Source organism: Physella acuta, unplaced genomic scaffold, assembly GCF_028476545.2.
Source record: "Physella acuta isolate Inbredline_101_S28 unplaced genomic scaffold, ASM2847654v3 ptg001063l, whole genome shotgun sequence".
Lineage (NCBI taxonomy): Eukaryota > Metazoa > Mollusca > Gastropoda > Physidae > Physella > Physella acuta.
The window spans coordinates 1670-28604 of NW_026732580.1; the positions used below are offsets into that span (position 1 = coordinate 1670).

At 37.2% G+C, this 26935-nt stretch overlaps 2 protein-coding genes across 2 annotated transcripts; both read right to left on the minus strand.

Moving 5' to 3' along the window:
- Nucleotides 1-441: 441 nt before the first annotated feature.
- On the minus strand, nucleotides 442-9769 carry LOC131955348 (carbohydrate sulfotransferase 15-like). Its single transcript, XM_059319459.1, has 10 exons — nucleotides 9562-9769; nucleotides 9264-9405; nucleotides 7948-7999; nucleotides 7023-7173; nucleotides 4709-4934; nucleotides 4404-4523; nucleotides 3845-4001; nucleotides 3151-3304; nucleotides 2502-2649; nucleotides 442-1027 (listed from the first exon to the last, which is right to left on the minus strand). The coding sequence occupies exons 2-10, from the start codon at nucleotides 9403-9405 to the stop codon at nucleotides 813-815; spliced, it is 1365 nt and encodes a 454-aa protein (XP_059175442.1). The 5' UTR covers nucleotides 9562-9769; the 3' UTR covers nucleotides 442-812.
- A 676-nt stretch (nucleotides 9770-10445) lies between these two features.
- LOC131955318 (protein disulfide-isomerase A4) lies at nucleotides 10446-26584 on the minus strand. Its single transcript, XM_059319409.1, has 11 exons — nucleotides 26314-26584; nucleotides 23792-23912; nucleotides 22912-23034; nucleotides 21997-22079; nucleotides 21591-21729; nucleotides 20138-20346; nucleotides 15277-15432; nucleotides 13630-13781; nucleotides 13061-13217; nucleotides 12544-12780; nucleotides 10446-11462 (listed from the first exon to the last, which is right to left on the minus strand). The coding sequence occupies exons 1-11, from the start codon at nucleotides 26426-26428 to the stop codon at nucleotides 11050-11052; spliced, it is 1905 nt and encodes a 634-aa protein (XP_059175392.1). The 5' UTR covers nucleotides 26429-26584; the 3' UTR covers nucleotides 10446-11049.
- Nucleotides 26585-26935: the final 351 nt, after the last annotated feature.

Here is a 26935-nt window from a genome sequence, read left to right on the forward strand (position 1 = left end):
CATATGCGCTCACGCGGGATAGGATAAAGGGGCAGTCAGATGCACATGTGATTGTATTAGCTTTTGTTTGTTAAAGTTAGGTTTTTAGATAGCTGCGATTTCAGGTACGGTTAGTTAAAGGATAACTCACAGCCTGGTTAAAGGTTTTGAGTAGGAGTTTGAATTAGTTCAAGTCTATGGTAAACGCTTTGGTTTAACTTGGCATTTGAGCTAGTGTTATGTTTAGGGTGTCTTTAATGTCTAAGTTTAGACAATGCTTAAAGCGGGTTTGGAAGTTATATAGTTTTATATATATATATATATATATATATATATATATATATATATATATATATATATATATATAGGGCCTATATATATATATATATATATATATATATATATATATATATATATATATATATATATATATATGTATAGGTACATTTGGCGATAGGACAAATGATCTCATACAAATATTCCAGACAAAATACCTCACGGACGTAAAAATTTCAGGAAAAAAGTATCAAGACAAAATATCTCAGGACAAATTATATCGAGGACAAATGATCTAATGGACTAAAGATCTCAGGGCATATGACATCATAGACAAATGATCTCACACTAATTATCTCAGACAAATCATCTCCGACAAAATATCTCAGTAGTTCTATAGTATTTATATTGGCTATCATTTGGTTTTTATTTACTTTTTAAAAACATACTAGATGTCAGAATGATGTGTGCGTCTGTCATTGGCCGGAGTTAAAAACATAAAACTATTTTAGATCTCTATAGAGGATGTACTAGACTAAAACTTCCACAAGAACTTGTCATCTTGTAGCAGACGAGCGAGATCTTGATTGGTCCTTCCACAAGAACTTGTCATCTTGTAGCAGACGAGCGAGATCTTGGTTGAATGGAGCAAAAAATTCTTCCAGCAGAGCACGGGTCTCTGGGTACATGTCGCCTGCTGTTTTCTTGCGGTACGTCTCATGCTTCATTTGCTGCCTCAGGACGTCATCAAGGTCAGGGTCACTTAGTGGGGCTGGTGTAGAAATGTTACAAGGTCAGTGGGGGCTGGTGTAGAAATGTTACAAGGTCAGTGGGGGCTGGTGTAGAAATGTTACAAGGTCAATAGGGGCTGGTGTAGAAATGTTATAAGGTCAGTGGGGGCTGGTGTAGAAATGTTACAAGGTCAGTGGGGGCTGGTGTAGAAATGTTACAAGGTCAGTGGGGGCTGGTGTAGAAATGTTACATGGTCAGTGGGGGCTGGTGTAGAAATGTTACAAGGTCAGTGGGGCTGGTGTAGAAATGTTACAAGGTCAGTGGGGGCTGGTGTAGAAATGTTACAAGGTCAGTGGGGCTGGTGTAGAAATGTTACAAGGTCAGTGGGGCTGGTGTAGAAATGTTACAAGGTCAGTGGGGCTGGTGTAGAAATGTTACAAGGTCAGTGGGGCTGGTTTAGAAATGTTACAAGGTCAGTGGGGCTGGTGTAAAGGTCAGTGGGGCTGGTGTAGAAATGTTACAAGTTCAGTGGGGCTGGTGTAGAAATGTTACAAGGTCAGTGGGGCTGGTGTAGAAATGTTACAAGGTCAGTGGGGCTGGTGTAGAAATGTTACAAGGTCAGTGGGGCTGGTGTAGAAATGTTACAAGGTCAGTGGGGCTGGTGTAGAAATGTTACATGCAACAACTACAGTGAGATAATAATATACTTAAAATATTCTTGCCTCTAAATGTAAATCTGGTATTGTATCCGTTGAATATGAAGTCAAATTAAAGACGTATGCATTTACTCTACAGCGTAGTAATACACGCCGTAGACCATGAATTTTATTGTTGAAAATGTACTCACCTACTTGCAGAAAATGTACTCACCTACTTGTAGAAAATGTACTCACCTACTTGTAGAAAATGTACTCACCTACTTGTAGAAAATGTACTCACCTACTTGTAGAAAATGTACTCACCTACTTGTAGAAAATGTACTCACCTACTTGTAGAAAATGTACTCACCTACTTGTAGAAAATGTACTCACCTACTTGTAGAAAATGTACTCACCTACTTGTGGAAAATGTACTCACCTACTTGTGGAAAATGTACTCACCTACTTGTAGAAAATGTACTCACCTACTTGTAGAAAATGTACTCACCTACTTGTAGAAAATGTACTCACCTACTTGTAGAAAATGTACTCACCTACTTGTAGAAAATGTACTCACCTACTTGTAGAAAATGTACTCACCTACTTGTAGAAAATGTACTCACCTACTTGTGGAAAATGTACTCACCTACTTGTGGAAAATGTACTCACCTACTTGTAGAAAATGTACTCACCTACTTGTAGAAAATGTACTCACCTACTTGTAGAAAATGTACTCACCTACTTGTAGAAAATGTACTCACCTACTTGTAGAAAATGTACTCACCTACTTGTAGAAAATGTACTCACCTACTTGTGGAAAATGTACTCACCTACTTGTAGAAAATGTACTCACCTACTTGTAGAAAATGTACTCACCTACTTGTAGAAAACGAAACGTCTGCTCTAACGTGGCCTTCATGTTGCTGTGATAGTCCTCTGTTCGCAACACCAGGAAGTGATTTCGGTGAAACACAGACAACCACTCTCTTAGAAACACGGAATAACAGCTGGTGTGGATTCGCATCTGGAACACAAACATGGGGACTATGTTAATTTTAGCATCGTCTCTAGCTTGCTTCATATTAGACATCCTACCAGACAGTCTACCAGCATCCCAACAACCATCCCACCCACCAACAATCCCACCAACCATCCCACACATTCCACCAACCATCCCACCAACCCACACATCCCACCAACTACCCCACCAACCATCCCACCAAACATCTCACCCACCCACCAACCATACCATCAACCTTCTCACCCATCTACCAACCATCCCACCAACCAACCCACGATCTATCCCACAAACCCACACATCCTACCAACCATCCCACCAACCATCCTACCAAACATCTCACCCAACTACCAACCATCCCACCAACCACCGCCACCAACCATACCACCAAACAACCTACCAACCAACCCACCAACCACCCCACCAACCAACCCACCAACCAACCCACCAACCAACCAACCCACCAACCCACCCACCAAGAAGACCATTACACCAAGAGTCCCTTACAGGTAGCCGATGGTACATCAGGTCACTAAAGAAACATTGTCGTGTTGTATTAGTCTGTAGACAATCTCTGAGCATAGCAATAGCTTTAGGCACGTCTCTAGCAAACTTTTCAGCTGTAAAACCATAGCCAAGGAAGATGTAGTCCGAATACAATCTGGAACCACACAAAGAGCTTCATGCAAATACATGTGTGTATTCATTAAGCAATTTTTTTTTTAAATGTCAGCTAAATTTTACAAATATTGCAAATTGTTCTCTTGTGTCTTATAAAGTTGTGTTGTATAAAGTTGTGTCTTATAAAATTGTGTCTAATAAAGCTGTGTCTTATAAAGGTGTGTCTTATAAAGTTGTGTCTTATAAAGGTGCGTCTTATAAAGTTGTGTCTCATAAAGGTGTGTCTTATAAAGTTGTGTCTTATAAAGTTATGATTTATAAAGGTGTGTCTTATAAAGTTGTGTCTTGTAAAGTTATGCCTTATAAAGGTGTGTCTTATAAAGGTGTGTCTTATAAAGTTACGTCTTATAAAGTTATGCCTTATAAAGGTGTGTCTTAAATAGTTGTGTCTTATAAAGGTGTGTCTTATAAATTTGTGTCTTATAAAGCTGTCTTAATAAGTTGTGTCTTATAAAGGTGTGTCTTATAAAGGTGTGTCTCATAAAGTGGTGTCTCATAAAGTATGAAGCAGACAAATTACCTGTCGACCGGGTCTCTGAAGAGAAGGATAAACTTGGGGTTCTTGTACAAGTGCCGCATCAAGTGGGGGGTCAGGACCCTGGGTTCTGTCAGACCAGCATTCTGGGGGTCAAGCGTCCAGCCACGGAAGTCCCAGAAGTCCATGGGTGTGCCGTCTCCTGCAGACAGGGAACCGCTTTAAATAACTTCCTTCGTCGTGTCTTATATGTTACTAGCCCTGCCTGGTACTACAGTCAGTCACCACCCGTCCCCTGGGTCTGCCACCACCCCCCCCCCCCCGTCCCCTGGGTCTGTCACCACCCGTCCCCTGGGTCTGTCACCACCCATCCACTGGGTCAGCCACCACCCGTCCCCTGGGTCTGCCACCCCCCGTCCCCTGGGTCTGCCACCACCCATCCCCTGGGTCAATCACCACCCATCCCCTGGGTCAATCACCACCCATCCCCTGGGTCAATCACCACCCGTCCCCTACTTTTGCCACCACCCGTCCCCTGGGTCTGCCACCACCCGTCCCCTGTATACTTGGGACAGCAACAAAGCCATCAGACAAATGATGTTACCTGTTATGAGCTGCTGTTTAAAAATGACCAGAGATTGTTCAATCCTTGAGCTCGCTTTCTTAAAGAAAAGAATGTATCTCCACAGGCGCCATTTTGCTTTATTATCTTTCATCCACAATCCTGTCAAGTGTTGTTTTTTTTTCACCAATCAAATATAGTTTAAATAAAATGTGGTGCAAATCAAAAACAAATCTAACTGTACTAATCAAATACGGTACTAATCAAATACTGAACTAATCAAATACAATAATTCCTCACTATACTTCGTGTAAAAAAAAACTTGACATTTGAACTCTATAGATTACCATATCTAAGCCAGGCCCAATAGTAAGTCTCCTTGCCGATGCCTCCACCGTTATTGAGGATCTGGGGGTGTGCCACCAGCCTGGAGAAAAAGTCTGTAGTTCCAGACTTGTCTACACCCAGTATGTGGAAGTAGGGCAAGCAGCGGATACGGCCAGTGTCCAGCTGGTCAGTGGTCGCCTCTCTATAACACGGGTTCAGGTACTCGGGGAGATAATGTGGACGTTTCTGTTGGAATTTCAATCAGGAGAGTGACGTAGGTCGGGGCAATCATGACAACAATTTGGTCGAGCAACTACTTGGATGCAATTTCATCAGGGCCGACAACTGTTATTTTTTTTTTTAAGTTACCCTTCTTTGTTTTTTTTTTAAAGAACAGTTGTCGGCCCTGATGAAATTGAGTTAATGAACGCTAATAAGCTGTGTTTAGTATTGGAAGAATACAATGTAGGGTGGGATGGTTAGATTACTCCGTGTGGAATGCAACTGGTGCACGTGTAGTAAGGTCAAGCGTGGACAGAAGTGCTCATGTTGTTTGTTTTTTTACTTCCTCGTATACGGAGTCAAGAGGAAGTTTTGTTATAGTGCAAACAATGGCAATCGAAATTTTGAAACATTTTTGTCTGCATGGTAGACGGTGGGATAGTGCCGCTCTACATAGGAAGGTTGGCTAGCAGCACCAGACAAAGTGTGTTAACGAATATGCGACGTTATTTAAGACAACTGTTATTTTTGCTTTGGAAAAAAAATTTCCTCCCTGTTCAAATATGAAAGATAATGGGCAACCAGTAGAACGCCCTAATTAACATATTCCTAGGATGAAGCTTCGCATAATTATATACAACTATTTAAGTAGTATTCCTTTGATATAGTACTTCTAATGTAGCATTTCTTAATGGAGAAGCACCATAATGATTTAGTATCACTTAATTAAGTAGCACCATAATGATTTAGTATCACTTAATTAAGTAGCACCATAATGATTTAGTATCACTTAATTAATTAAGTAGCAACATAAAGATGTAGCACTAGCTAGAGACGGCTCACCATGTACGTGCAGGTAGAGGCGGCTCACCACACACGTGCAGCTAGAGACGGCTCACCACACACGTGCAGCTAGAGACGGCTCACCACACACGTGCAGGTAGAGGCGGCTCACCACACACGTGCAGCTAGAGACGGCTCACCACACACGTGCAGCTAGAGACGGCTCACCATGTACGTGCAGGTAGAGGCGGCTCACCACACACGTGCAGCTAGAGGCGGCTCACCACACACGTGCAGCTAGAGGCGGCTCACCACACACGTGCAGCTAGAGGCGGCTCACCACACACGTGCAGCTAGAGGCGGCTCACCATGTACGTGCAGGTAGAGGCGGCTCACCACACACGTGCAGCTAGAGACGGCTCACCACACACGTGCAGCTAGAGGCGGCTCACCATGTACGTGCAGGTAGAGGCGGCTCACCACACACGTGCAGCTAGAGACGGCTCACCACACACGTGCAGCTAGAGACGGCTCACCACACACGTGCAGCTAGAGACGGCTCACCACACACGTGCAGCTAGAGACGGCTCACCACACACGTGCAGCTAGAGGCGGCTCACCACACACGTGCAGCTAGAGGCGGCTCACCACACACGTGCAGCTAGAGGCGGCTCACCACACACGTGCAGCTCACCACACACGTGCAGCTAGAGACGGCTCACCACACACGTGCAGCTAGAGACGGCTCACCACACACGTGCAGCTAGAGACGGCTCACCACACACGTGCAGCTAGAGACGGCTCACCACACACGTGCAGCTAGAGACGGCTCACCACACACGTGCAGCTAGAGACGGCTCACCACACACGTGCAGCTAGAGACGGCTCACCACACACGTGCAGCTAGAGACGGCTCACCACACACGTGCAGCTAGAGGCGGCTCACCACACACGTGCAGCTAGAGACGGCTCACCACACACGTGCAGCTAGAGACGGCTCACCACACACGTGCAGCTAGAGGCGGCTCACCACACACGTGCAGCTAGAGACGGCTCACCACACACGTGCAGCTAGAGACGGCTCACCACACACGTGCAGCTAGAGACGGCTCACCACACACGTGCAGCTAGAGACGGCTCACCACACACGTGCAGCTAGAGACGGCTCACCACACACGTGCAGCTAGAGACGGCTCACCACACACGTGCAGCTAGAGGCGGCTCACCACACACGTGCAGCTCACCACACACGTGCAGCTAGAGACAGCCCACCATGTACGTGCAGCTAGAGACAGCCCACCATGTACGTGCAGGTTACCCTCTACTCACCTGACAAAACAAATCTTCTGTGTCGTTGACCCGCAACGGTCCGTGTTGAGTACACGTGTACTGGTCAATGTTGTCACGTGTTGCTGTGTCCTCCCCTAGTGCTGGAACCTCCCTGAAGGTCAACCTCAGGTCATCTCGTGTGAATTTAAACCTGGTCAAGTTAAGAACAAAATATTTATCACAGCGTCCTTAACACCTGGGTTAGTGCATTAGCACGTCTGCCATCTATTCACTCCCCCCCCCCCCCCACACACAACCACACCTTCCTGCAATCTATATATATAATTCTCTTCTTGGATACCCTAGAAAACACCAAGCTGTAAACGCGCCTAGCAGCCCCCTCTCTTCCTCTCTAAGCATATCCTTACCACCCCCACCCCCACATAGTCTGGTGAGCTGTGGTTCGCGATTTTAAACTTAGGGGAGGTAACTAAGAGGAGGCTGCTTTCAAGGGAGGGGGGGTAGGGTAGGGGTTGGGGAAAAGAAGGGGGGGGGGAGGATCGTCCTTAACGACCTACTGATAGTGTTTTAAAGCAGATATTTTCAGTGGCAGCATTGGTACTGTCGAATTCACAAATTATGAATTACTGAAAAGCAGAACATAAAACAACTAAATAGCGGTGTATGATACGCCGCGGGTCGGCTCGTAGAGAATATGTCGCCATGTAGCGCTATGGTACTGCATGGTTTGTTTATAGAGCGCACTACCACTAACCCGAGTGATTCGAGTTCGGATCCCGGGCTTTAGTCTGATCGGTCCAACACTCCCGTCAAGGCAAGTAAAGGCGACTGGTACGCTTTCTCATGCCGAGGTCACATAAACAGGTGAACTTTCTTCATCTGCCCCGTGGGCCACCAGTCACTTGACATACATTCCCCCCCCCCCCCCGCCCCCCCCCCCCCCCCTTGCGTAGATATTACTCACTGTTTATAGCTCAAGTCTTTGATGTCCGCCTCATCAAATCTGCGTAGAAGATCTAGAACATATTATTAAGTGATTCGTTAGCTCCCAATACAAAACTTAGTGAACATCAATCACATTGGTACGGTACAAGGAGCTTGGTAGAAAACTTTGAAATAGAAATGTAGCTCTGAATGTTCTAAACTGCGTTAGTAGAATATAATAGAAATGTAGTTCTGCATGTTTTTAACTGCGATAGTAGAATAAAATAGAAATGTAGTTCTGAATGTTTTTAACTGCGATAGTAGAATAAAATAGAAATGTAGTTCTGAATGTTTTTAACTGCGATAGTAGAATAAAATAGAAATGTGGTTCTGCATGTTTTTAACTGCGATAGTAGAATAAAATAGAAATGTGGTTCTGCATGTTTTTAACTGCGATAGTAGAATAAAATAGAAATGTAGTTCTGAATGTTTTTAACTGCGATAGTAGAATAAAATAGAAATGTGGTTCTGCATGTTTTTAACTGCGATAGTAGAATAAAATAGAAATGTGGTTCTGCATGCCTTTAACTGCGATAGTAGAATAAAATAGAAATGTGGTTCTGCATGTTTTTAACTGCGATAGTAGAATAAAATAGAAATGTGGTTCTGCATGTTTTTAACTGCGATAGTAGAATAAAATACAAATGTAGTTCTGAATGTTTTTAACTGCGATAGTAGAATCAAATATATTTGAATCGTGTCATGGCCGAAGAGATCGCATGCCAGATAATCTGGGATAATCTGATGTCTGGGATGATTGATTGTTCATGCATGACCACATGCTTAGAGATCCTGGATTTGTTATAGAACAACACAATCGGATAGTTTTGTGTTTGTGTTTTCTTTTTTGTTTGTGTTTGCGTTGTGTTTGCGTTTAGTTTTGTTCTGTTCCCAAGTACATTTAAAAAGATTCACCGTGGCGGATCACGAGTATGAAGCTAGTATATATATATATATATATATATATATATATATATATATATATATATATATATATATATATATATATATATATATATATATATATAAGATGAGCTGCTTCAAACATGTGATTGTTTGTGAGATACCGCTACGTCAAGCCCGTATGCTGATAGGTGGTATGCCTAGAGCATTATGATTGTAGGTGATCTGTCTCCTACAAAACATGTATGATTGTAGTTGGGCTTCCTCAGATTAGTATGATTGTAGGTGATGTGCCTCAAGCCTGTATGATTGTAGGTGATGTGCCTCAAGCCTGTATAATTGTAGGTGATCTGCCTGTATGATTGTAGGTGATGTGTCTGAGCTTTGACTTACCTGTGTCACAGTTGGTGTACGTCAGACGTGAGGTGTGTAGAAAGAGAGTGACGTTGAGAAAAGAAACACAGAGTAAAACTAGCCATGAGATCCTGGACCGCCACAAACTCTTGATGCAAGAATCAATCCAACGACGACCCATCTAAACAAGATTTTCGTATGCTCAAATTTTGTTTAATGTGTAAACTATGGGCATGGAAGAGGGAGGTCTAAACTCAACCAATGTTTATACTGAAAATACGAAACCAAAAAAAAAAATGTACAGATCTAGTTTTAATCTCTTTAGCAATTATGTTACCTTCTAATTGCTGCCACATCCATAATTAGAAATTATAATTATTTCCAGATACTTAACACATAATTTCTTGTCCATTATGAATATTTAAGAAAATCTTTGACCATTTTAAAGACGTGGATTTAAATCTACCGTTAAATAGTAAACTGATCCTTTCAAATGTGAAATCGAAAACAGAGTGCGTTAATCTGGGTTTTTTCCCTCTCTGAAATCGACCGCTCTCTTGCAAGCTGTGGGGTCGGATAGAGATACTTAACAAAATGGCGACACGGTGTTTGACTTCAGCTAGAAATGTATCGACTCTGACGCACGGGGAGATTTGACTGACGCAAGGGGTAGATGGGATTTGACTGACGCAAGGTCAATATTTAGGGACAACAATCAAAAGACCGCATGATATATTTACACATAGAGCTGAAGTTCTAACATAGTTTGAAAACATTTTGCTTAGAACACTAAGATCAGATATTCTATTCCATCTTAGTTGTTGACAAAGGTTTTGAATGGCTTATTGCATGGGAGCCAAACCTTTATAATGGCTCATTAAATCATGATAGCCAAACCTTTATAACGGCTCATTAAATCATGATAGCCAAACCTTTATAACGGCTCATTACATCATGGTAACCAAACCTTTATAATGGCTCATTAAATCATGGTAGCCAAACCTTTATAATGGCTCATTAAATCATGGTAGCCAAACCTTTATAATGGCTCATTAAATCATGGTAGCCAAACCTTTATAATGGCTCATTACATCATGGTAGCCAAACCTTTGTCGTGGAATCGTTAGGTCATATACCTTTATAAAACATCCCACAAACCAAACCAACCAAAATCTACCTTGATTCACACCAAATACAAACCATGCAACACAGACACAAGAGAACTTGAACCCTCCTTTATTGAACATATGAAACAAGATGTAGGAACCAGCTGTTGCCTAGAGCCGCAATCACATGTACACAGTTGTGACAGGAAGGAAGGGATGATCAGCCAGGCCTAAGGCACATAACACATCAGCTCTCATACTTTGTAGGAGATAGATTGTATTCAAATACAATGTTGGATGGTAGTGGCATTCAAAATACAATGTAGGATGGCAGAAACACTTGTATAATGTAGGAAGTAGTAATGCTAACACAATGTTGGATGGTAGTGGCATTCAAATCCAATGTTGGATGGTAGTAATGCTAATACAATGCAGGATGGTAGTGGCATCTAAACACAATATTCAATGCAACTCAAATCCAATGTAGTGTGTTCCTAATCCAATGGTGGTAGACAAGCCCTACAGCAGCTGGAATGCTGAGATGTAACACACTGGCCAATAATGTGACAATCAAATACAAGCAAGATATAAACATACACATATGGAGATCAATGATGTATACAACAGTCATGCCAAAATGAAACCATTTGCAGCTAGGGGATGATACATTAAAGCTAAAATAACAAATTGTATTGAAACAAAACCTAGCAGCAATCAGATTACAACTCTTCTTTCACTTTTCCAAAAGCTACTGTGGACTTGGATTTTAGAAAAGATTCAAAGCCTTTAAGATCTCTCTCTCCTTCATATTTGATGGGAGAATTTTTGTTATTAGATGGAGCAAAGTAGATGGTGGGGTAACCAGACGCGCTGTAGTTATCTGGTAGGTCGTTAGCTGTGGCGTCAATCTTGGCAATGACCAGATTTTTCTCATGCTTGAGCTTGGTGGCCAGCTCAGCATAGATGGGTTCCAGCTTTTTGCAGTGGCCACACCAGGGGGCGTACATCTCAATCAGCACGTCCTTCTTGGGGTCCAGGACTATCTGCTCAAAGTTGTCCGCCACTACAACAGTTACTGGTCCTGTGTTCTTCTTAGGTGCCCTCTGGGACTTTTTAAATGGCTTGAGCTTGCCTAGAACAGAGAAGATGCATGTTAGTACATCAAACAGAGAAAATGGCTGTTAATAACAATCTTCCATATGGTCTCAAAAGAAAAAACTGACTATTCAAATAACTATAAATAAAATACTTAAAAAAACTTTTTAAAAAACCACGTTTTTCTTGTGGACTAAAAAGTAGAAAATAACTATTTACATACATTTGATGACAAAAAACGTGGGTACGTTCACCATCAAATTTCCCGACCCATCTGCCCGACCCACGTTTTTTGTCATCAAATGTATGTAAATAGTTATTTTCTACTTTTTAGTCCACAAGAAAAACGTGGTTTTTTAAAAAGTTTTTTTAAGTATTTTATTTTCTCCTTTTTAGTCCGTTGCTACACATGAAAAACGTGGTTTTTAAAAAAGTGTTTATAAATACACGGACTAAAAATCTTGAGCGACCAGGATTCGAACCTGGGTTGTCGCGGCCACAACGCGAAGTACTAACCACTATACGATCACGGCCAGCGCGCTCACATCGATTGGGGCCGAAGTAACTGTGTCAATAGGCCTCAAGTCTTGTCGGTATCTTTAGAAATCATGTCCTCAATTTTATGGTCCTTGTGGCGTAATTAAATTAAGCTAATTACGGTCACTAATTGCTAGTTTTTATGATTGCATCTGAAATTGTTAGGCGAAAGTAGCATGCATGCCAAATTTCAGGTCTCTAGAGCAATCAGAAGTGGGCTAATTTTCGATGTCAATTTTAACAACAAACATCCAAACAACCAAACAAACAAACAAACGCGAAGCTGAGTTAAGAAAAACGTTTTAAGAAAGGTGTGGACAGTTTTAGTAAGCTATTAAATACATAATAATAATATCAAAACTTTTTTGTTTTAAAATTGTAATGATTCATTTTATATTTAATTAGAATGAAAAAAATAATTTAAAAAAAGCTACAATGGAGATGTTGATGTGGTAAGTCTGACTGAAATCACTTGGGTAGAAATGAATCAAAATTTAGTGACAAGAGTTGATCACAAATCATCTGAATCAACTAGTGAAGAACACCAAACAGTTCCCAGTAACAAGATGTCAGGTACAAACCTTTCTTATAATTGTTCAAAAACTCAATGAGTTCATCACTGTCGTACTCCTCAAAGGGCGGCATGAAGTACTTCTTGTTGTCCGCCCCGTACAGACCCACGTTCAGCTCCTCCCCAGAGTCCCCCAGCCCTAGCTCCTCCATTTCTTTAGCATTCTGCTCATCATCTGCCACAGCAAATGTGATGTCAGGGAACTTCTTGGCTACAGCGGCAATCTTGTTCCTCCATAGCTGGGTGGCTGCAGATAGTTGACGCACATTCAAACTCATATAGAAACCATACAGACAAGCTCGTAACACAAACTAACATGACACACAAAGAATAAATATCCTAACACATTAAATCTAAGGCTAGCCTGCCATGTGTTGAATCAACACCAGCACATTAAAATAAATTTAACACTAGCATGCGTTCATTGTTAATGACGCATTTAAGTTGATTAACTACATTCTGATTATAAATAAACATCTGAGAAATGATGCCAGATAAATATGTTGGATTAAAGAACAGCCTCCCACCTGCTCTATGATCAAAGCTGAAGTCCACAGAGTAAAAGACCAAACACAAGGGTCTCTTGCTGGTGTAGCGACTTAACTGGGCCCCATAGTAGTGGCCAACCAGAGGCAAACTGTGCTGGTTGATGAACTCCTTCACATCTTTCACTGTGGTCTCAGGCTGGGGACAGGCAGGTTCTACAGCTTATGGCCGTCATACAGGACACACATCTACATCTGGCTAGGTCAACTACAGGACACACATCTACACCTGACTAGGTCAACTACAGGACACACATCTACACCTGACTAGGTCAACTACAGGACACACATCTACACCTGACTAGGTCAACTACAGGACACACATCTACACCTGACTAGGTCAACTACAGGACACACATCTACACCTGGCTAGGTCAACTACAGGACACACATCTACACTTGCCTAAGTCAACTACAGGACACACATCTACACCTGGCTAGGTCAACTACAGGACACACATCTACACCTGACTAGGTCAACTACAGGACACACATCTACACCTGACTAGGTCAACTACAGCACATGAACCTAATTATGTGTCATCAAGTACCTTGATCTCTAAGGTGTACCACTTGGGTTCATATTTAGTATAAAACCTCTCAGCATTAAAGACCACCACAGAATTAGGCTTGACTTTAAAGTGTTCCCGTGCGTCAGCTTTATAAGTTATACCAAATGTGTAGTCCTCTCTCAGTTCATCAGCTGGGGATAAAACAAGAGAGCTCTATCCAAGGCAACATCAGCACATAATTACAAGTTTTTGACATCGCAAAAAGATAACACAAATGGACCAAATTAAATAATGTCACAATCGGTTATAATTCATCAAAAAAAATTTAAGGAACAAAAAGCTTTCATTAAATTCACAAATCACCAAAATATCAGAAAGAAAAACTGCACTAAAAAGTTGAATCTATATTTAGTTTAGAGTAAACTGACTAAAAGTATATGCTGGTATGACTAAAAGTAAAAGCCTGAAAACTGAACATGGGTCTTATGTTGTTGAACGTAAACCTATCAATGAACTCCCTATGAAAGTTATTATGTTTTACATAAATGATTTGTGAATATAATAAAAACCTTGTTCTTTAAAAAAGTTCTCTTTTTTGAGAATTATTTTTCACTTTTAAATCATTCGTTCAGAGTTAAGTCGACACTACATAGGCTACGACTAAAAATGTTTGTGTTAAACTATGTGGAGTGGTTTGAGATCTCTAAAATTTAATTATCAGCCCTTATTTAGTTCATGCTCTATGATAGGGCACAAAATCTGCCAACCGTGAACTGTGCAGAGTTCAGCCTCAATGGCCCTCTTATCAAGCCATCGCTAGTAGTTTTTTTACTTTCTCGTATATACGAAATATAGAGAAAGTCTTGTAATCGTGCAAAAACAAAATTTTGCAATCTTGTCCGTATGTCTGTGTAAACACGATAACTTGAGTACCGTTACAGTTCGTATTTTATCAAAATCGTAGATCCTGATCAACTTTTGAGCGATTTCCGATAACCGGAAGTGGCATTTTTTCTACTTTGAATTTTTCAAAAGCCTATAACTTGAGTACTATTTCAGATACATAAATGAAATTTCACATGAAAGTAAAAGATCTAATTCTCTACCTTCTGTCAAATTTTGAGCAATTTCCATTGACCGGAAGTACTAATTTACGTTATTTCCGATTTCTCAAAAAACGCATGTGAATTTATAAAGTACTAATAATATTCCGCACTATTATACACATCTTTATTCGCCGTTCGCGTGGTGCGCAATTCTTTTTTCTATGAGATTCTATTCTATTTTAAAAAGTTTAAGTATTTAAAACGGATTAAAAATCATAACTATATCCTGAGGTCCCATCCCGTTGTTTTATATAAGAATATTCGAGAAAGTTTAGGGGAGATCCCTCCGGTTTATTTAATCTTATCTACCATTTTATTGAAAAATTGAACATAGTCGTTTATAAAAAAAAAATTCTCATTAGATTAAAAATTAAATGTTCTTGCATTATCATCCTAAACCTAGAAATGTGTCAGATTTCAGCTCAAGTTGACAATGGGAAGTGGGTTAAGTTAATATTCCAAGATTTGTGAAGCCACAAACTGAGCAAGCTAAATATTAAACTTCAATATAAGAAGGACAAATATATTTGCCATTTGCAATAATGGACCAAATTCTAGCTAGACAGTGTTACAAACTTACAGACATCTTTGTATGGTTGCACAAGGGAATTATCCTTGGAATCAAAGAACCCTATGACAGTGACATCTTCGACAGAAAAAAATTCCTTGACAGCTTTCAGGCTATCCAGCTGTTTTGCTCCATCTCCAACCTGGTTTTTCATGTGGGTAACAATATCTAGAACAAGATAAAAACATTGGAACAATATCTAGAACAAGATAAAGACATTGGAACAATATCTAGAACAAGATAAAAACATTGGAACAATATCTAGAACAAGATAAAAACATTGGAACAATATCTAGAACAAGATAAAAACATTGGAACAATATCTAGAACAAGATAAAAACATTGGAACAATATCTAGAACAAGATAAAAACATTGGAACAATATCTAGAACAAGATAAAAACATTGGAACAATATCTAGAACAAGATAAAAACATTGAACAATATCTAGAACAAGATAAAGACATTGGAACAATATCTAGAACAAGATAAAAACATTGGAACAATATCTAGAACAAGATAAAAACATTGGAAAATATCTAGAACAAGATAAAAACATTGGAACAATATCTAGAACAAGATAAAAACATTGGAACAATATCTAGAACAAGATAAAAACATTGGAACAATATCTAGAACAAGATAAAAACATTGGAACAATATCTAGAACAAGATAAAAACATTGGAACAATATCTAGAACAAGATAAAAACATTGGAACAATATCTAGAACAAGATAAAAACATTGGAACAATATCTAGAACAAGATAAAAACATTGGAAAATATCTAGAACAAGATAAAAACATTGGAACAATATCTAGAACAAGATAAAAACATTGGAACAATATCTAGAACAAGATAAAAACATTGGAACAATATCTAGAACAAGATAAAAACATTGGAACAATATCTAGAACAAGATAAAAACATTGGAACAATATCTAGAACAAGATAAAAACATTGGAACAATATCTAGAACAAGATAAAGACATTGGAACAATATCTAGAACAAGATAAAGACATTGGAACAATATCTAGAACAAGATAAAAACATTGGAACAATATCTAGAACAAGATAAAAACATTGGAACAATATCTAGAACAAGATAAAAACATTGGAACAATATCTAGAACAAGATAAAAACATTGGAACAATATCTAGAACAAGATAAAAACATTGGAACAATATCTAGAACAAGATAAAAACATTGGAACAATATCTAGAACAAGATAAAGACATTGGAACAATATCTAGAACAAGATAAAAACATTGGAACAATATCTAGAACAAGATAAAAACATTGGAACAATATCTAGAACAAGATAAAAACATTGGAAAATATCTAGAACAAAATAAAAACATTGGAACAATATCTAGAACAAGATAAAAACATTGGAACAATATCTAGAACAAGATAAAAACATTGGAACAATATCTAGAACAAGATAAAAACATTGGAACAATATCTAGAACAAGATAAAAACATTGGAACAATATCTAGAACAAGATAAAAACATTGGAACAATATCTAGAACAAGATAAAGACATTGGAACAATATCTAGAACAAGATAAAGACATTGGAACAATATCTAGAACAAGATAAAAACATTGGAACAATATCTAGAACAAGATAAAGACATTGGAACAATATCTAGAACAAGAAAAAGACATTGGAACAATATCTAGAACAAGATAAAAATATTGGAACAATATCTAGAACAAGATAAAGACATTGGAACAATATCTAGAACAAGATGAAGACTAGAACAAGATAAAAACATTGGATCAATATCTAGAACAAGATAAAAACATTGGAACAATATCTAGAACAAGATAAAGACATTGGAACAATATCTAGAACAAGATAAAGACATTGGAACAATATCTAGAACAAGATAAAAATATTGGAACAATATCTAGAACAAGATAAAGACATTGGAACAATATCTAGAACAAGATAAAGACATTGGAACAATATCTAGAACAAGATAAAAACATTGGATCAATATCGAGAACAAGATAAAAACATTGGAACAATATCTAGAACAAGATAAAAACATTGGAACAATATCTAGAACAAGATAAAAACATTGGATCAATATCTAGAACAAGATAAAAGCATTGGATCAATATCTAGAACAAGATAAAAACATTGGAACAATATCTAGAACAAGATAAAAACATTGGAACAATATCTAGAACAAGATAAAAACATTGGATCAATATCTAGAACAAGATAAAAACATTGGAACAATATCTAGAACAAGATAAAAAATATTGGAACAATATCAAGAACAAGATAAAAACATTAGAACAATATCTAGAACAAGATAAAAACAGTAGGACAATATATAGAATCAGATAAAAAAAACCATTGTAACAATATCTTAAACCTGATAAAAACATTAGAATAATATCTAGAACATGAAAAAGACATTGTAACAATATTTAGAACCAGATAAAAATATTATACCTTAAACCATACAAACATATTGTATCAATATCTAAAACAAATTAAATAAATTCTAACAATATCTAAAAACCAGAGAACATGCATGATGATAATCAGGAAAAAGTTAATAATAATAACTAGAATAAAATGACAAAAAAAAATGTGTGTGGCTATTCTCGTCTGAAAACTGAAGCATAGCTTGTGCTTGGTAATGAAATCCACCAGCCCACCAGTGGCGGAACTAGAAAAAAAGGGCCACCCGCAAAAAACTGTTAGCCCCCCCCCCCATATATTATATAGGCCTATATATATATATATATATATATATATATATATATATATATATACACAATCACAAAATACAAAAAATAGGATACTCATTGCTGGCCTGTTCGGGATTTGAAAAACATAAATTTAAAATAATTTCAACATCAGGTCATGAGTGTTAGTGCTTTTTTTTTTTTTCAAAGTAAATTTATGTACAATGTATAGCTTATGACGACAATAATAAAAATGGAGAATTATTCACTAATTCCTTTCTCACAAAATATGTACATACCAATGTAAACATACGTACATACATACATTCCACAGTGGAACTATGTATGTAATACATCCCATATTGGAAACTTGGAACTATTTACATCCTGCACAGATCATGATATGCTTCTCTACTGCGATAGTCCCACCATGTTGGTGGCATATTGTTCTGTAAATATTTGCCACACTTCACACATGGAGCTGAAAACAAAGTGCCAAACCCTTCCAGCCACAGCACAAATGATTTTACAGCTATTTCTGGAATGGCTGGTGCATAGTAATGCAAAGATGCAGCAATTGCATGATGTGTAATCTTTTGGAAAACTTGATAACGAGAATTGGACCAAATATCAAACTGGCCATCTTCAGTTTGAAATTTTTCGTCAAACCCTTTCACTTTAACCCATTCAATTGTCAGAACACGCAATACAACAATTGCTCTTAGTGTTCGCCCCAATTCAATCTGCTTGACACCACAGCTTCCAAGAGGTTGTGTCAGAGTAAAATTTGAGTTTGGGTATGCTTTATTTAATGCCATCACAAAATGCTCTACAGTTTGTGGTGATGCAAGACACGCAGCAAGCATGTTTTTTTTGCTTCGGTATATTTGGGAGACTGTGTACGCTTCAGGGTGTTCTGTGCCATTATTGTGACTGCTTGCTGTGCAAGCTCATGCATCTTTAGACAAAATACAATTTATTGCTACATTACACTACGTGCTAACAATTTTATATGTAAATTTTAAGCGAAGTCGTAAATGGAATCAAAAGGAAAATAAAAATAATAAAATTCAACAATTACTCTAACAGTAATTAGCTGTGACAAATTATCTTGTTGGTCCATGTGTAAAACTGCAACAGCTGAGAATGTGTGACTGTATTTTTATCAACGGGATCAAGACTGAGGTTGTCTATAATTATTGGAAAACAGTTGAACAGGACCAATATTTGCCCCCCTCTTTTCCAAATCACTGAAATCATGGCTAATTGTCTAAGGATTTTTTTAGCGTTTTTAATATGGCCCTGTGTTTTTCATGTTGTTCCTCAGTTTTCTCAATATTTGTTATAGAAACTTGTTTTTGATTTGATGAAGAGCTTTCTTCTTTCGAAACGTCTTTATTACCCGTTCCATCTTCATCTTTATCAGGGTTGTCTTCCATACATGTGTGTAAGTGCATAAAATCAGTTTTAATTAATTTTTGATAGAAGCCCTCTTAACATATAATCGGTCAAAATAATATAAAACATAAAAGCTTTGTATAAGTACTGGTGTCTCGTGTTATGTTTATTTTTATGTTTTTTTTTTATTTATATCATTAATTTTTTAAATATTATTGATTTAGTACATTTCCTTTTTATAGTATGTCATTCTTTAGTAATTACTTATAAGAAAATAATAATTAAGAGAAGTAATTGGTTTTTAATTTGTTTTGTACAAATCTATTAAAAGGAGATTATCACCCCTATTAGACTATTTTGAAAAAAAGGGAAATAAGTCATGGAAGTGGTTTGAACATTTGCTTATCTTTGACAAGTTTAATTGTAGGAGAAAGACTCGGCTTTCACAGTGGTTTAAAAACAAAGGGAAAAAGAATATACAAGAGCGTGGGGCGGTGTCTATAGAATAAAGATAATCCAACCGCAGCTAGGGTATTTTTTTACAAAACAACTATCAAGTTAAAATTAAAAGAAAATTTACTTTTTTTTAAACTATAATTTTTTTTTATTATGGTCGGCTCTGGGCCTCTAAATGGCGTGGGCCCCCCCGCATTGCGGGGTCTGGCGGCACTATAGTTCCGCCCCTGCAGCCCACTTAGGAGGAAAAAATGTTTACGGTTTTACTAAATTCATAACATAGGAAGAAGAAGAACTGTTGTTTACCATATTCAGTATCATATTTCCCCTTGTAGTCAGTAGCTCTTCCCTTGCGGAAAACTTTAAGAGTTGGGTAGCCACTTATCTCGTATTTTGTGGCCAAATCTGTTTCTTTTGTGGCATCCACTTTGGCTAGCACTATTGGTGGCACTTCCTTCTGCAAAGTCTTAGCTGCCTTTTCATAAGTTGGTGCCAACCTTTTACAATGACCACACCTACAGGGACAAAAAAAACAGATTTACTTCACAAAATAAAAAACTTTCAGAAAATAATGAAGTTTTTTTAAAAATTCAACAGGGAAGGATGCTGCAACTTTGACTGGGTTCCAACCCTGACCAAACAAACTTGATATTTTGTTAGGCCTTTGAATTGTTGGGTATTTTCCTTCTTTAAGGCTGTATTTATATTTCACAGTTTTTATAAACTTAAGGCCACATTTCAGTGATAAATTTTATGACAATTTTTTTTCCCAACACAGCAGCATAAAACTCAATAAATAAAAAAATAATTAATAAAGTGAAATCTAAAAAACAAATACATAAGAATGTATAAGAATTAGTTGTTTTTTTTTAATTTAAAAAGTCCAAAAAAAAAATCTTTATTTCAGCAGACCTAAAGCTGCAAACTGATAGAGGCAAAAAAATATCATTGGCCATGTATGCATTAGGTGTTAAAATTCAAACAGGCTCAAATTACTTTATCATTCTCTTTAAGATATCTGCTGACACCCACCTTCTCCCCCACCCCCTTTGTAGATAACATGTCTATCCCATAATGAAACTATTAGACTTAATGTTTGATGGAGCCTAATGGGTGATAGAAGTGTTAGATTAAGATGCTTGTCAGAGTTAAAACCAACACAAAAGGTTGGGATCAAATGTAAGTTTACATATGAGATTTCATACTATATCATTGTGATTGGTTAACTATTCATGCTGAACTGATTAAACCATTAAACCGTGAAAAGAAATTTAACAATAATTGGTGTATGAAATATAAGAAAGAGAACTGCATCTTCTACTGAGTTGTCAAAGAGTAGTCTACCTTAGCTAAGATTTTCTTTTTACTGAGAGCATGATGGATTTAGGAACAGACCAAAAGTGATGTAATGCTCTCTTGATGACTGTTACCACACTCTCCTTGTAAACACAAAAAGTCAGGTTTGGTTATAGTTATTTTAAACATGATTTCTTTCTATTTACTTGAGATTAACTGAAGAGGGTCAACATCACATGTTTTGACTAATTTGTTAATATTTACAAGTCTTTTTAAAATGTGAAATAGCTGAAGCACTTAATCTAAATAAATATTTTTTCAAACAGCAAGGTGTGATATTCCATTTTTTTTATTCCCCACACCATCACCACTGATGCCCAAACCCTTTTAGGGCGACCCATAAGGTAGAAATGTCATTTATTCATTTTTTTTAGAAACCTCACAGCTAGAAGAGAGCACCTACCATGGAGCATAGAATTCTACCAGCATAAGGTCTTGATTGTTGATGTATTCATCAAACTCAGCAGTAGTGAGAGTGACCACAGCATCAGGCTCTGGCACCCAGTCACGAGCTGCCCTTTCTGTCATGTAGCTCACAATGCCTGGATGTGACACAAGGTAAGACAGGCTAGTTTTAGACAATTATTTTTCTACCACTCTGCCATGAAACTATAAAGGTGAACAAACCTGGCATTTATCTACCACTCTGCCATGAAACCATAAAGGTGAACAAACCTGGCACACTTGATCATAGAGCAAGAAACAAAATAACATAGCAACAGTAACACAACATACTCATTTATTACACCTCATTATTCGTAAACAGTTATAAATAAATGTTTTAATCTAAATTTTCAAACTCAACAGACCATCTTTAACTCGTGGCCCCTCGTAAGAGTATTCTTTTCCATCCCTAAAAAATTTGAGTGTTGGGTACCCTTGAACCTCAAATCTGCAAACAATAGGCAACAATATTTATAACATACTTTAAAGTACAATCTCCACACAATTTACACATTAAACATTTGATTCTTTTTAAATTATAAATAACAATGAGTCAAATTTGGCCATTAAAAATTACTAATGTATAATGTTTACTCATTTCTCATAATATTTCTTTTTAAGGTTATTCTACAGCAATCAAATAGAATCTTTAATATATAACACCATTTTTAAAGTTAACTGCTTATTTTGTAACTTGAAAAACCAACTGATTATGCCCTTTAAACAGACCAGAAGAGCCACAGAAAACTCTTTGACATGAATGATTCTTTTAAATTAAAATTACAAGTACAAAACCATTTTTAAAAAGCATGAATACACACAATACATTTGGTAACTAGACATGATGACAAAAACAACATCACCCAGCTCAAGCAAATAGAATTACCATTCAGCCAATTTGTTTAGTATAGTAGATTCTACTTTATACATTTGGTAACTAGACATGGTGACAAAAACAACATCACCCAGCTCAAGCAAATAGAATTACCTTTCAGCCAATTTGTTTAGTATAGTAGATTCTACTTTATACATTTGGTAACTAGACATGGTGACAAAAACAACATCACCCAGCTCAAGCAAGTAGAATTACCTTTCAGCCAATTTGTTTAGTATAGTAGATTCTACTTTATACATAAGGTAACTAGAAAAAAATCAGCCAGCTCAAGCAAGTAGAATTACCTTTCAGCCAATTTGTTTAGCTTAGTAGATTCTACTTTATACATTTGGTAACTAGACAAGGTAACTAGAAAAAATCACCCAACTCAAGCAAGTAGAATTACCTTTCAGCCAATTTGCTATGGACAGTGGCGTCTACTTTGCCCAGTAAAACAGGAGGATCAGCCTTTGCTAGTTCCTTAGCAGCAGCAGCATATTCAGGTGTCAGCTGTTTACAGTGGCCACACCTATGTGGTAACAAGTTTGACTTAACACAATCATAGTTCTAATAGATTTCCTAACATAGTCAATGTACTTAAACACAACTAATTTTAATTAAAAGTCTAGCTTCAATAGCTTCAATCTACTCCCCCAAACTTTACCATTTTATAAATAAAATTTTAAAAGCCAAATTGTCACCCAAGAGACAATTGATTCATGTTATGTTAAATACACAGTTCTTTAGTGGACTCATTACTTGTGTAGCAATCTTAAAACAAAAATTGTATTTAAATTAAATGATAGTGTTTACACCAGTGACATATATGCTGTCACACCAATCTCAATTACTTGAGCTTTGTCCCACCTATCAATGTAAAACTACTCTGGAGTTATGATGGCATACTAAAAACAAGCTCTAAAATGCCAACTTTAAAAATTTTAAAGGACTTGATTTTCAAACTGCAAACCCGGTAAGTTTACAACTGAAAAAAAATCTTGAATCAGGAATTCAAGGATATCCTAGTAAAATGGCACCCTGGATTTGCTTTATCTGTATGAAGCTAGGTTTTTACATTTACCTTACATGTATTACTGGAGAGTTCTCTTAATTAAATAACATACAGCCCACTTCAACTTTTATTTTCCCTACAACTAAAATTGTAAAAGTACAACATAAAATGTAAAGTCTACATGAACTATTGAATAAGCATAAAGTAATAATATTTCCTAATTAGCAAAAGTTACATTTTTGGTAAATGAAAAGAGATGAGATGGAATACAAACCAGGGTGCATAAAACTCCACTAGAACCACAGGATTGTCTTGAATAACTTCATCAAAGTTGTCCTCATTTAACACCAACACAGAGTCTTCATATCGCAGCTTTCCATCTTCACCATCATCAACTAAAAAAAAATCATTATTGAGACTTCAAACATGTAACAGCAATTAGAATACCCAAAGTCTTATTTTCCTGGTAATTTATAAATGCTAAATGAATTCATCATGTAACTAATGTCTATAAGGTAATTATAGCTTATGAAAATTGACAACAGATAACAGGTTTAATGTTAGGTAGTTATTAAATGTCTTCAAGATTGTCAGTCTTGTACTGTTTGTAGTAGTTTTAGCTGCTGTTTTGTGTCCCAGAAGTACAATTGGGTATGTCTAAACATGGGTCATGTTGGTACTGTTTAGTCTTCATCTTACATTGTACCAACAGCAGCGTTAATAGAATAGAGAAATCACCCAGATTATTGTGATTTTTTTGTGGCATGGTTAAAAAAATGCAGCAATAATGGAACATCTTTGAAAACTTATGTTAGTAAATAAACTAAACATGGTAGAACTTGCTAATATGATATGAGCTGTCCATTTTTGGGGAACTAACTGCTCGAAGTGTTCTGACCTGATGCAGGACGGGGCAAAGGCAACTTGGTGTTGTGTGAAATGGAGGGCTCGCATCCCGCCTAGCTAAAAACAATTAAGTATTTTCCTAAACAATAAGCCTATATATAACTATACATTATGTCCCTGTCTACCTTTGACATTGAAATCATAAATGAAAGGCTACACTTTATTTCTGCACCAAACTACACTTCAATCATCTAACGACTAACCCCTCTTCATATAGTGACATACAGATTATACTTATATTATAGAATTAGCTCTTTCATTAATACCAATACTCCCACTTGCACTTACAATACTTAGTTTCTTCTACTTGTTCCTAATTGAATTAATGTTGGAGAACAAGTCCAACTTTGTAGATAAACTGGACCGTGGATTCCAGAACTGCTGGCGCAGCATACCGTTTTTCCTTGAGTGGGGTGTATAGAGGTCAGTGCTTAGATCACCACACCTGGTTGTACAAGAACAGTCTTGAAGGACATGCTCTACATTCTCCGGGGCCATGCCACAAGGACAAGTTTCAACTGGCCCAACTTTTAGTTTTTTACAAGCTTTTATTTAACTCGCTTCCTCTGTCGTCAGTCGTCAGTCTAGATGGAAACGCAGGAGTGAAAATTCGGACAGTTCTACTTGACCGATACGATTCACAGTTGGCACGTGGGTCAAGACATGAAGACAATGCAATCTGAAACTAAATTTGACTTAATTGGATGCCTAATTAATTTTTTATGAATTAATTAAAATTTGGACCGAATTAGTAGGCATGTCTAGCCAACCACACCACACGCGTCATCACCTTCAATAGCAGCGCCATCACGTAATGGCTGCGTTCAAAAACCATTGCGCGCCTACTGAACGTGATGTTCAGTAGGCGCGCAATGGTTTTTAGTCATGCAACTCTATTGTAAATAAAACATGTAAAGTACTGAAAAACAAATTCATAAAAAACGTTTTAATAACAAGCTTTTATGTAATGATGCACTAAAAAGTAGAAAATAAATTATAGACTACTATTAAAATAACTATAAAGAAAAGCGTGGGTGTCTTTCTTAACATCAGTAAAGGTATCCAATAGATACTAAAGTGACCCACGCTTTTCTTTATAGTTATTTAATTTTTAAATAGTAGTCTATAATTTATTTTCTACTTTTTAGTGCATCATTACATAAAAGCTTGTTATTAAAACGTTTTTTATGAATTTTTTTTTATACATGTGTTGTTTCAGTTTCAGTCTGTTGTGGCCTGTTCAGAGTCTGAAGATAATGGGTTTTTCTTTGCGTGTTTATTTGTAAAATCCATCATCATCTTTTATGTAATCTGGGTGCGTGTCAGACCTCATTTGATAGTTGTATGAGTTTGCTTTTTATTTTTTTATGATTTCTTTTTGGATGTAGCTAGACTTCTGCAAGTTTTTTTCTTTCCACCAATTTTAGCCAGCTGGTCTGCGACCTCATTTTCCTTGTATCTGGGAGTGGCCCAGGCCAGGATCATGCAGCAGGTATTGATTAGTACTAGATTACTAGTACTAGATAATGATATAGATCTAGACTAGATCTATATCCTTTCAAGTTTCAAGGGCTGTCTTGACTCAGTCTTGAATTATTGAGTTATCAGTTATCAATATTATTATGAATTGAATAGGCCTAGGCCCTATGAATAGGCCTATAGAATCTAGATCTAGATCTAGACCCTATGGATTTTTTAGGGACTGTAGGAGACTGTAGGACAGATTTTGCAGGGATTTCAGTGTCTCATACTACAGAGTGTGACACTACAAACTTTTTTAGAATTAGGGCCAAGATCGAGATATCTAGACTAGATAATAGGCCTAAACATTAGGCCTAACTATAGTAACTAAAGTCACACTGACTAAAGTGTGACAAAATAAATTTTTACCTGTTTCTGTTTGAGTTTGTTCAGCTGAGTCTTCATCTCCAGCAACAGCACACACAATTACAAAAAGAACCAGTAAAAATCTAATAACTTTAAAATGCATAGTTTTCATGGTCATAAAAGAAAAAACTGAGGAAGCCTATTGTGAGCTACTTTTATAATTTAGGAGAAAGCAATTCATAGAAGAGGTATAAAACTGTATGGGACAGGCCCTTCTATATTATTATTTTAAAACCATACAATACTGTCACCGGCAGTGATTGGAACAACAACATCCGGGTCAACGCTAAAGAATTTGCAATAAAATAGATCACATGTACAGAACGATTATTCAAATTTTAAATTGAAATTCGGAAATAATTTTACTTTTAAATTATTAAGATATAATGCAATATCCTTTATCTTTACATTTTTTAAGTTGGACGGTAAATGTAAGTTTTTCTTCTATTCAATTTGATAGCGGAATGATTTCCCTTTTTTGCTGTAAGACAACATAAGCCAATCGTTGGCGGACAAGTAAATTTAGCCTTTACCCACGTGTAATTCAATGATAACATTTTATTTTAAAAACTTAGATCGAAATTTGACCTGGCCGGTTAACCAGATAGGATTACGTTACACATTG

Excerpts from the sequence above, each read along its gene's own strand:
- LOC131955318 (XM_059319409.1), bottom strand. The coding sequence starts at position 26,428 with ATGACCATGAAAACTATGCATTTTAAAGTTATTAGATTTTTACTGGTT. Across the intron at positions 21,730-21,996 it reads GGGGCCACGAGTTAAAGATG|GCATTGTGAGCTACATGACA; the intron begins GTCTGTTGAGTT and ends TGTCACATCCAG. Across the intron at positions 11,463-12,543 it reads TTTGAACAATTATAAGAAAG|GCAAGCTCAAGCCATTTAAA; the intron begins GTTTGTACCTGA and ends TCTCTGTTCTAG.
- LOC131955348 (XM_059319459.1), bottom strand. The coding sequence starts at position 9,405 with ATGGGTCGTCGTTGGATTGATTCTTGCATCAAGAGTTTGTGGCGGTCC. Across the intron at positions 4,524-4,708 it reads TTGGGCCTGGCTTAGATATG|GATTGTGGATGAAAGATAAT; the intron begins GTAATCTATAGA and ends AACACTTGACAG. Across the intron at positions 3,305-3,844 it reads TTCAGAGACCCGGTCGACAG|ATTGTATTCGGACTACATCT; the intron begins GTAATTTGTCTG and ends GTGTGGTTCCAG.